The sequence below is a fragment of the Bufo bufo genome, chromosome 6, assembly GCF_905171765.1.
Source record: "Bufo bufo chromosome 6, aBufBuf1.1, whole genome shotgun sequence".
Lineage (NCBI taxonomy): Eukaryota > Metazoa > Chordata > Amphibia > Anura > Bufonidae > Bufo > Bufo bufo.
The window spans coordinates 167,815,717-167,828,101 of record NC_053394.1 but is presented as its reverse complement, the minus strand read 5'-3'; the positions used below and the strand labels follow the sequence as shown (position 1 = coordinate 167,828,101).

Here is a 12,385-nt window from a genome sequence, read left to right as displayed (position 1 = left end):
ATAAACCATCAGCACTTTATTGGTGAAGGACTCGACCCTCCTGCCAATCAGCTGTTAGAATGGGCTACGGCCTCCTCCTTGATCAGACATTGCACAGCCGCTATTAAAAGTGCAGGGTAATGAAGCTTTGTCCCATTAAGTGACTACATTGTAACACGGCAACTAAAGGGGTGGCATGCTGCAGTAAACCTGTCCAGGCCAGTGTAAGCAATGAAGAGGCTGCTGCACTCGCCTCTAACTTTTTGTTTTTTTAAATAATATGTTTAATACAGAATTTTTATTTTATTTGTCACCCTCTGAGAAAGGGATCGATCTGCTGTCACTGCACCTTTTAATACAATAAATCAATCTTTCCCAATTCGTCACACAAGCAGCACCGCCCATAGACATCATCCATCTTTTCCTTCATCTGAAGTTCTCTACATGGACCTTCTGGATTGACAGCAGTAATACACTACAATTTTTCCAGTGAAGCACAATTTGTTTCTAGCACTGTTCCCTCCAATTCCGGCCATTACAGTGTGAGGTCAGTTGATCGTTATAGCCAGCACCCAAACCTGATAGTGTGGACACCACTCTTGGGCCCCCACCATCACCATGACATAATAGTAGGTCAGTCTGCAGGAAGAACCAGCTTACCATAACTTAAAAGGGTTGTCCCATCTCCCCACTTGGACCTGAAGCTAGTCCCCAGCTCTGCTCTTCCTACCTCTGCTGAGGGCAGATGCCTTTCTTTGATGGTGCCATTGCACTGCTGACGCTGTTCTTGAAGTATTTTGGATTAGCTGTATTGGCACGGCTGGGACAGGAACAGTGTAATACAGCTCTAGTGCTACTGCACATGCTCTGGAGCTGTACTATAGCAACTCGACAGCCAGATGCGAGGTGGGAGCTGGCGCACAGTCATGACCACACATGTAGGAATTGTTCCCTCCACTGCGCAAGCACTACCTTGCTAGAGTGCAAGGGTGCTCTTATTCCCTGACAACAAGCAAAGTGAGGTAGAAGAATGGGGAAAAAAAAAAAAAAACATAGGAGGCACTTCAGCTTACATTTAGTAAGTGCCTTATTTTCTTCCTGTCTGCAAGTTGACAGCAAACTTTTTAATGAGATAGCACATTGATATGGCCATATTGAAACTATTTTGTATGGAGATGTGGAAGGTTTTAGATAATATTTGTGTGTAACCTGACAGAAAACAATGTGGCAGGTTCCATTGGATGCCATACTGTATGTGCCGAGGTATTCAGCTCTACATGTATTGCTTGAGGACAAGATCTCCACATCTGTGTGCTAAGGAGCAGTACCGTCCGCATACTGTGTACACTAGACTATGTGCATAAACCAGAAATATTTTTGTTGCAGGTGCTTTACACCACATTTACTAAAATGTATTGCTTATGCAGAGTGCGAGAGGTTGTCCATATTACAGGTTCAAAGAACACCAAAAAGTGTCCCATGACAGAACTGAACACTAGCATCTAAGTTCACCCGAAGACTAGAGCTAATCACTGGAGGTTCCACTGTTCTTATTTTCTCTGCTTCCTTCAAGTTGATTGTACCTTTCAGTGACCAGATGAATTGTCTTTATACATCCTCCAAGATATCGATGGCACAAGATGGAACTCTACAACCAATAATTTAGGTTTTAAGAGTTCAAAACTGTCCACTAACTTAAGAGTTTTCCAGAAAAGTGTGATTGGGCCTCTGTAGAAAATACCTTGCATAGTCTGAATACAGTAATGTGGGCCTCTCTTCCAAGTGACTCTTCTGATGCTGAAGAAGGCTGGATTTTTGACTAAAAGATTTGCCACATTGGTCACAGGGAAACATCCTGTCTCCTGCGTGGATTCTCTGGTGCTGAACAAGATTTGATTTGTGAGTAAAAGATTTATCACAGTCAGGACAGGAAAATGGCTTCTCTCCTGTGTGGATCCTCTGATGTGTAAGAAGATTGGATTTGAGGGTGAAACACTTTCCACAGTAGGAACACGAGAAGGGCTTGTGGCCAGAGTGGATTCTCTCATGCCTCCCAAGGTCTGACTTCAAGGAAAAACATTTCCCACACACTGAACAAGAAAATGGTCTCTGCCCTGTGTGGATTCTCTGATGTCTCACCATGTCCGATTTCAGAGCGAAACATTTGGCACACTCTGAACAGGAGTGTGGTTTTTGGTCTGTGTGCAGTCTACAATGCTCAACAAGCTGTTGCTTGTGACTAAAACATTTCCCACATTCCGAACACAAAAACGGCTTCTCGCTTGTATGAATTCTCTGGTGCTCAACGAGATTTGCTCTACTTGTGAAGCATTTCCCACATTCTAAACATGGAAACATTTTACCCCCCATAACACCTGTATTTTCAATATAAATGTTGGTCGGATCCAGAAAATGATCCAACTGTTCAGATGATGGATCCCCACTATAGACACTTGGGGGTATACTTTGAGTAATGATGTTTTGTTTCATAATATATGAAGCTTCAGGAGAACACTCCACATGATCTGGGGAATCAGAAGACAGAACTCCACTGTAAAGCACTGGTGATATATCCTGGGTCATGAGGTTTTGAGAAGCACCAGATCGCAGATCTTTACTTTCAATGACTGGGATTAGATTTTCTCTTGGAAAAAAATCTCCTGTGACTTTGTGTTCTGTTCCATCATTTGGGGACCAAACATGGTGTCGCTTTGAAATACTGCCATTGAATGGTTCACCTAAGAAAGATAAAAAAAAATAAAAAATTAATTTGCACAAAATTATGTAAAATGCAAATACATTCTATTAAAATGTTGAAATTATGTGATTCGTAGTCAAGACAATGTTAAATCAATAACAAATGCATGACTCACCCAACAGGTTGAACGTCCAACCATACCTATCCAAACCATAATGCCAGAGATGTCTGGCTGTCCCTTACCTTGCCCTATTCTATGGAAATAGTATGCATGTGGCCATGATGAAAGTGATTTTGGGTATGATTGAGTAAATATGATTACAGCTATAACACATTTACATATTTTCATTTAGTTTAGCACAAAAAACTAACATCTTTTTCTTTATTGTTTTTGTATCACTGCATCCCAAGACCCATAGCATTTTATTTTTCAATCAACAGAGCTGTCTGAAGGTTTGAGGTTTTTTTTTTAAATCGGTACCATTTTGGGGTACAGAATACTATTTGATCACTTTTTATTTTTTGGGTGGAAGACAAAAAACAGCAGTTCTGGTTTGTATTTTTATAACGTTCATTCACCATGTGCAGAAAATAAAGAGAGCATTTAAAAAATTCTGGGAAAAACATGGATTTCTCTTTACTTGGGGTTCTTTAAAAGTTATTGAATTCTAATTTATAATATGTCGGTACTAGCAGACGACTGACATGTGATCATTTGATCACTTACATAATACACTACAGTACTTATGTAGTGCAGTGTATGATACCATCAGTGAAAAAACCAAGCATACACAAAAGAAAGACTTGTGGCATTTATTAGACCCCCAACTGCCATGTAAAGGCACTGTTAAAACAGTAATTATAAAATGATGGTCAAAACACAGGTTTCAATCATAAATCAAGCTACCCACTATACCGTACCTTTTTTTGGAATTTTTCCATTTAGTGTTCACAACTTGACAAACATTATCAGTTGGTACATAGGCTGAACTCTCAATACCCAACACCCTCACCATGCGATGTTTCCGGTTGACACGCGCCATGGTGTCCTCCCGAAACATCACTTAGAGAGCTCAGTATTGAGAAATTTCAGCCTATGTACCAACTGATGATGACGATGGTCAAAAATTGAAAGGAATAAGAAGAACCATCCTAGTAAATGACACAAATCACAACAATGCCAACTGGATAACTCTGTATTCTATGTGTGTAGCAATAATAATAGGCTTTACATGGCACCAACATATTCTACAGCACAAATAAAATAAGACATTACATAGTAATTAACTAAAGTAAAGGGGTTTTCCAAGCTTCAGATATTGATTGCCTGTCTTCAGTATAGGTCCTCAGTCTCAGATAAGTGGGGGTCTGACCCCTCCACCGATCAGCTGTCCCATTCAACGTAGTAGTTTCAGTCACAGCTCCATTCAAATTGTAATGGCTGCAGTAAACGGCCAATTGGTGGGGCTGCCGGGTGTCAGACCTCTCCAAGTTAAAAAGCACAGGTACAGGGCACCCCTAGGAAGTGTCATTCATAAAGCCAATATTTTTTATAGGAAAGTAAGACTTAGGGCTCGTTCACACGACCGTATGTCTTTTTCAGTGTTTTGCAGGCAGTTTCTCCCGGATCAGTTTTTTAGTTTATTTTTTTTCAGTAGTGTTTCTAGTTCCATTCAGTTTTTCCGTATGGCATATACAGTAATTACATAGAAAAAATGGGGCTGGGCATAAAAATTTTCAATAGATGGTTGCGCAAAAACGCAACAGATGCAGAAGACATACGGAGTACATTCTGTACGTGTTTTATTTTTTTTGCGGACCCATTGACTTGAATAGAGCCCTGGAATGTGATTTGCGGGCAATAATAGGACATGTTCTATCTTTCAACGGAACGGAAAAACGGAAACTGAATGCATACGGAGTACATTCAGTTAATTTCTTTTTGCGGAACCATTGAAATGAAAGGTACCGTATACGGAACGTAAAAAACAGTCGTGTGAACGAGCCCTTAGGCCCCTTTCACATGGGCGAGTTTTCCGCGCATTGCACCCGCACTGAATCCGGACCCATTCATTTCAATGGGGCTGTGTACATGAGCAATCTTTTTCAAGCATCACTTGTGCGTTGCGTGAAAATCCCAGCATGTTCTATATTCTGCGTTTTTCACACAACGCAGGCCCCATAGAAGTAAATGGGGCTGTGTGAAAATCACATTGCATCCGCAAGCAAATGCGGATGCAATGCGATTTTTCACGGATTGTTGCTAAGGAGATGATGTGAATAAATCAGGGATGAGCCCCGGGACCCCATTGAAGTCCATTTACGTTATTATTTTCCATTATAACATGGTTATAATGGAAAATAGCATTCTTCAATACAGAATGCTAAGTAAAATGACCATTGAGAGTTAAAAAATAATAAAATACTCACCTCATCGCGCAGCAGTTATCGTCTTCTTTCTTCTTCTTGCAGGACCTGCACTGACATCATTGCGCTCACTATGTGGTGAGCGCGATGACATCAGCGCAGGTCCTGCAAGAAGAAAGAAGACGATAACTGCTGCGCGATCAAGTGTATGAGGTGAGTAATTTTTTTTTTAACCCTCAATGGTCATTTTACTTCGCATACTGTATTAAAGAATGCTATTATTTTCCATTATAACCATGTTATAATAGAAAATAATAAAATCTACAGAACACCAAACCCAGTGAAGAAGTTCGGGTCTGGGTACCAACATTGTTTTTTATCATGCGCGTGCAAAACGCATTAAAGTGCTTTGCACTCGCGCAGAAAAAAACTGAACGACGCAATTGCAGACAAAACTGACTGAAATTGCGTGCATACTCGCACGGATTTCCCACAACGCATCCAGACCTCTTCCACAAAACCTGTGTGAAAGGGACCTTAAAGAAGCACTCCCACAAGATTCTTTATTCTCTGGTCAATTACAAAAGGTACACGATGTAAACTGTAGGGAGGGTAATCTTCTTACCAAAGACTATTTGTGAGTTATAACCTTCCTTCTGATCCTCAGCTGTGTCACGTGACTGATTTCCAATTGACACAAGACAGGAAGTCATTTACTTCTCTATTCATTCCTATGAGACGGACATTGAGGCTCCCATAGGAATGCATAGAGAAACTGGCTTCCTGTCCACACATAAGATGCTGTTTTATTTGAAGGGTCAGAGTGCGGTTCACATGATACTGCTGAGGATCAGAAGGGAGGTTATTACTCACAAATACAGTCTTTAGTCAGAAAATTACTTTCGCTACAGGTCAAAGAATATTTTTTTTTTTTTGAGGGCGTGCTACATCAACTTGATTTGTTCATTTGAGGCTTGCATCAAGGTCCAGTTGGCCCTATCAAAAGGCTTGCTCTGTGTCAACAGAACTCACAGCTGGGTGGATTGTTTTCTAGCTGGGGATATAGGAATAGATTTAATAGTACTGTCTGTAGTATGAATATGAAATCTACTTAATTATTAGTAATACTAGGGAGGACTGGTGTTAATCTGTTTGCCAAAATCCCAGAGTACAGTTTGACATCAATTGATAAGCGAAATAGGGCAGTAGTTCGAGCACAGTGATGGATGAAGAGGTAATCAAAGTAAAGGGGTTTGCCACTTTCTGGCTACTTGTGACCAATACGTATGTAAGATGACTATATGGCACTTATTAATATAGCCATTTGCCATGTTTCATAAGCCCTGTCCCCTTGTTGGTCAAATTTTCTGGGCTTTTCACACAGAGGTCCTGTCCATAAAATGGCTGCTGATGGAGAGGCATGTGACCAGACACATCACTCAGCCTCCTCCATTCAAACACATTGCAACTGAACTAAACTCCCAACAATGCAAGTGCAGATGGCCCGTGCAGAGTATTTGACTGGAGGATACTGAGTGATTTGCGAGCAACCATTTTATGGACAGGACCTCCGAGTGGATAGATAAAATACATGGCCAACAAGGGGTATATCTCATGAAATATAGAAAATGGGGCAGAATGTCAGCAAAGGCTATATTGGTAAGAGCCATATAGTAATCTTAGCTACACATTGGTCAACATTAACCAGAAAGTGCCCAACCCCTTTAAACACATTAGTGAGAGATGGTGACAGTTAGTTCCTATAGGTTTTTAAAAAAAATATATTAGGTATAGCTAAGTGGGCCAGGGTTCTTACCTGCAGGAGTCGTTTTGATGATGTTTGTTAGTTCCTTCCTGGTGACTTCACCTTCCGAATCTATAATCTTGAGGGGGAGTCTAGGAAGCACTGTAGAAGTAAAGTACTCCTTTAAATGTGTATGTGCAAGGTGTCTAGGTGCATGTCTGATTTTAGTATAGTATCAATACAAAAGAGAATAAGATAGTTGCAGGACTATTGTTGTTAGGACCTTATACATGAGGCGTTTCTGGTCAATTAGCCATTGCAACACCATATGTTCAGAAGCTCTGTGTTCCTTGTGGGCCAGCTTAGGTATCTGACCTCTCGGACTATAACTGCATATGTACCCAACTCAAAGCACCTTCTGGGCCTATATACACCATGGCCAGTCCTGGAATGAATATCCTTACTTCCTGTGAAGCCTATTCTCTTGCATAGGCTGGCTGAGGATTTGTACGAGTATAGAGATTTGCCACAATGTGCTAACGTGAGATAATCCAATGTTCTCATAACTGTAGGATTTAGAGTGGACACTGCCAGCCTCATGGGGCAAGGTTGCCATCCAGAATTTTTCTTTTCTGGACAACTTAACCCAAAATCATGAACAGCCAACATTTTTACAGACAAATTGGAAAACCATAATGAAAAGTCTCAAAAAAGAAATAAATAAATAAAAATCACGGACATACCAATTTTTTTTTTTCACGGACACAGGAAAAAAGTCACCTATTTTTAAGGACTGTCCAGAAATTTGTGGACTGTTAGAAATTACTCCATGGCAGGATTACCTTGAAAGATGTGTATGTAAATGGAGCTCTGTCTTCTGTTCAAATACAGAAGAAACTTGGTGTGTCACGTATAAGCTTTTATAGATTTTTGCAGTTGTGCCACATGCTGTATGCCCAGTTCACTGAAGATAAGCGATTCATCTCTGTTTATCCATTGATAACCATTCCAAACATCTACTGGGTATGTTGATTTACTGGGCTCTAGAATGGATTTCCAAGTCCTATCTTTTGAGTCAGCCTAACTGTGGAGGATTGGGCAGAAGCCCATCAGAGAATAACAAACTGTTATATACTGCATCAGAGTTACTCAGTCTGCCTTCATAGATTAGGGCACCTATCACATGCCCGGTGTCATATAGGTCATAATATGGACCACAATTGTTGGCATTTTGGGATTGCTCTGACCTTCTGGGAGGAAGTACTGTCCCTAGAGATTCTTGAGCAGCTTATTTCCATTACCATTATTGGGTTTATTGTAGAAGGAGCAATGGCCTCATCACATTAGGATATTTCTCAGAGAAGCACTGTTCCTAGCTAGAAAAGCTACAGTCCTTTGATGGATAGGGATGGCTCCCTTCCCCATTCTGTCTCAATGGAGATTGCTTGTTAATAAAACCATCTCTTATCAGAATACTGGTGTAGATTTAGTAAGTGTTAAACTGTTTAAGAATATGAGTCACAATCTTAAAGGCTATGTGGACCTTTGGGGCATTTTTATTATTATTGCATTGTATTGTATTCTTTTTGGAGGTAAAAATAATTTTTTCACTTGGTCTTTATTAAAAATGTTGAACCACTCTCTCTGTACAGCCTTGAGATTCTCTAGCAGCAGGCCCTGAGTTTTCAGTGTGTTCAGTCAGGCAGCTCAGCTGACCGCTTCTTATCTCTGATCTTCTAAACATTCATTATAGCTAAAAATTAATAAAATGCAATCATAAAAATAAAATTGCACCCGAAGGTGTACTTAGCCTTTCATATTAGACTATTGTATTTTTCTAGCTCCTAGACCTTTGTAAATTTAGAGTAACGCAAATCCTGTGCCAGATTTACGCTACAGTTCTGTCTGAGCGAAAAATCTGTCCTTGTGCAAGAAAAAAATGGTCTAGTCTAAGTTTACACCACCTATAAGGTGGTGTGGAAGACAGTTGGGAAAGATGCAGGAATTGAGATTTTGCATTCCAGGACATTGGGGTTAGAAAAGTAAGGCAAAGAATGTGTAATCCTGAGGGAATCCCCTGAGGCGGTTGGATCGCTCAAGCAGCCTGTCTTAAAGCCATGGGCTATGCCAACCTAATTTAGTTAAACTAAAATTGAGACATTCCCTTTTCAGAAACCGAGATGTCATACAAACTCAAATGTTATACGGTTTTGGTTAATTAAATTCCCACCTGTATGGATGTATATGGCCTCCCTTACAGGTTTATTGTCTATCCCCACAACGGACAGTCATTTTGAAATTTTGATAGTTTTCTGCATTTAACAGTTATTACTCACCTTTGTCGATATCAGAAGGATGTTCCATCTTAATCAACTGATGATTACCCCTCATGAATGTGTCTACTTCATCATCTAGATCTTCAACTTTAATATTGAGGAAACCTTCATTCTGGATACACACATTTAACATAAAAATACTGTATAAGAATCAAACCGCTTCTATAGAGTACATATTCACACATCAACTCAAACTACCTGATAATCCTGAGGAGCATTGTGATTTTCATGTGAACCATCCTGGAAGTAGAGAGGAGTGGGACATCTCTCTGGTGGATTTTGCTTGCGGTTTCCATCTGTAGTGAATAGACATACAGTGACTGAATGCATTGTTTATAGGTGATCAGACTTTTTTGTAGGCCCCCAACTTGCAATTTGTATAATTTAATAGTATTATATCTATTACAATATACAAAGATTGGTATATTACAATACTGTGCTGCCACCTGCTGGCCTGAATTGTAATATGCAAGTAATAAACTTAGTAAAGGCTCTAGCTTATTACTGCAGTGGAACTCCTTTTCCCATCTCTGCCTGGGGGAGGCGTTCCTGCTCGGAAAGCACGTGCTTCTGGGTTTTTGAGGCCACATTTGAGCATGGCATCTGAGGGGTTAAATGTCCAAAAATCGGGATTACCGCCAGTCGCAGATTTTTTTAAAGGTATTAAAACGTATAAACTTGGTACTGCTGTAATTATACTGACCCACAAAATAAAGTTAGTCATTTTTACCAAATAGTGAACACCATAAAAAAAAACGTAACCCAGAAAACAATACTGTATATGCAGCTGAACAGGGTGACTGGGAACCAATCCGGTGAGACCTGAGAGGAAGAGCCCGCAGCCAGTATGAGGAGACCGCTGCATCAGCGGCATAATAGACATACAAGTATTGACCACACAGGGCAGAAGATGGCAGGATTTTATGAAGAGGCCGGAGAACCCCTTTAATGACATATAATGCAGCTATTTAAAATGGATCCTTTAAAATTGGGATTAATAGTAACAGTCTTTTTTTCAGCTTTGATTTATTTATTTTAACTGCGTAATCTATACATTTTAGAAAATTCATTATAGAGTTGCATATTTATATTTAGTGAGGGATATAATATAAAATGATATATATATATATATATATATATATATTTATTACACACACACACACACACATATACATACATACAGCCATGAGAAAAACAAAGTACACCCCTCTTTGAATGAACAACACATGACAAATTATGTCATTATTTAGCAAAAACTAAGCCAAAATGCAGAAACTGTGTGAACAATTAAAAGGATTTTATAAAACCTTTAAACTGATTACGTCTCCTCAGCCAATCAGCTGTTTGAAAGCGCCGCAACCTTGTCTGTGCTTACCTTCACATTGTATAGCGCTGTACTTGGTATTGCGCTCGGCCCCCAGCACTTGAACGAGGCTGAGCTGCGCCTAGGCCCCGTGACCGATTAACGTGTCATCACTGGCCTAGGAAAAGCTATGAGAACCTGGGCACCCTGCAGTCAGAGTCAACCATGAACTCCTCTGTATAGTCAAATGTAAGGCTATCTATCCAACAGCTAAAGATGGGCTTAAACTGGATCATGCAACAGGACAATGATCCCAAGGAAACCAGCAAATATACAACAGAAGGGGTGAAAAAAGTAAAGAATGAGGGTGTTGCAATTGCCTAGTCAAACGTCAGACTTCAACCCAACTGAAACGCTGTGGTGGTACCTTAAACAAATGCCCAAGAACTTCAATGAACTGAAGCAACGTTTGCAAAGAGTGGGCCAGAATTCCTCCATGACATCGTGAGAGACTGAAAAAGTCATAGGGAAAAAGATTACTTTAAATTATTGCTGCTAAGGGTGGTTCAACAAACCATTCATGGGGTGTACTTAGGGTTTCCCATTTTGGCCTAGGTTTTGTTGAATAAACTATGAAACGTTGGAATCTGCTGTGTGTTTTTTTTTTTAATCTGAGGTTACATTTACCTAATTAGAAGACCTTCTAAGGACCAGATGTTTTTTTTTAATTGCCAACAGATTTTCTAAGTCTTTTTTACTGATGACCTATCCTCTGGATAGGTAATCAGTATCTGATCTGACACCTGGGACTCCCGCCTATCAGCTGTTTGAGAAAGCACAACCTTCTTGCAGTTTTTCCTAGGCCACATGATGTCATGTTCATTGGTGAATGTACAACACTGTGCTTGTTAAGCAGCAAGAAGTCCATGGCGCTACTGGGAGTGCTGGTGCCTTCTCAAACAGCTGATCGGTGGGGGTCCCCGGTGTCAAACCCCCACCTATCAGAGATTATATATATATATATATATATATATATATATATATATACACACACACACACACACACACACACACACACACACTGCTCAAAAAAATAAAGGGAACACAAAAATAACACATCCTAGATCTGAGTTAATTAAATATTCTTCTGAAATACTTTGTTCTTTACATAGTTGAATGTGCTGACAACAAAATGACACAAAAATAAAAAAATGGAAATCAAATTTTTCAACCCATGGAGGTCTGGATTTGGAGTCACACTCAAAATTAAAGTGGAAAAACACACTACAAGCTGATCCAACTTTGATGTAATGTCCTTAAAACAAGTCAAAATGAGGCTCAGTAGTGTGTGTGTGGCCTCCACGTGCCTGTATGACCTCCCTACAACGCCTGTGCATGCTCCTGATGAAGTGGCGGACGGTCTCCTGAGGGATCTCCTCCCAGACCTGGACTAAAGCATCTGCCAACTCCTGGACAGTCTGTGGTGCAACGTGACGTTGGTGGATAGAGTGAGACATGATGTCCCAGATGTGCTCAATTGGATTCAGGTCTGGGGAACGGGCGGGCCAGTCCATAGCATCAATGCCTTCATCTTGCAGAAACTGCTGACACACTCCAGCCACATGAGGTCTAGCATTGTCTTGCATTAGGAGGAACCCAGGGCCAACCGCACCAGCATATGGTCTCACAAGGGGTCTGAGGATCTCATCTCAGTACCTAATGGCAGTCAGGCTACCTCTGGCGAGCACATGGAGGGCTGTGCGGCCCTCAAAAGAAATGCCACCCCACACCATTACTGACCCAATGCCAAACCGGTCATGCTGGAGGATGTTGCAGGCAGCAGAACGTTCTCCACGGCGTCTCCAGACTCTGTCACATGTGCTCAGTGTGAACCTGCTTTCATCTGTGAAGAGCACAGGGCGCCAGTGGTGAATTTGCCAATCTTGGTGCTCTCTGGC

General features: G+C 40.6%; 1 protein-coding gene across 1 annotated transcript in view; it reads right to left on the bottom strand.

Moving 5' to 3' along the window:
* Positions 1 to 322: 322 nt before the first annotated feature.
* LOC121004090 (zinc finger protein Xfin-like) overlaps positions 323 to 12,385 on the bottom strand; it is a 39,151-nt gene continuing 27,088 nt past the window's right edge. The window contains exons 10-13 of the mRNA XM_040436176.1: positions 9,323 to 9,420; positions 9,125 to 9,236; positions 6,861 to 6,950; positions 323 to 2,717 (exon numbers count right to left, since the gene is read on the bottom strand). Coding sequence (XP_040292110.1) covers positions 1,675 to 2,717; positions 6,861 to 6,950; positions 9,125 to 9,236; positions 9,323 to 9,420 — 1,343 coding nt within the window. The 3' untranslated portion in view covers positions 323 to 1,674. The remainder of the gene's footprint in view (positions 2,718 to 6,860; positions 6,951 to 9,124; positions 9,237 to 9,322; positions 9,421 to 12,385) is intronic.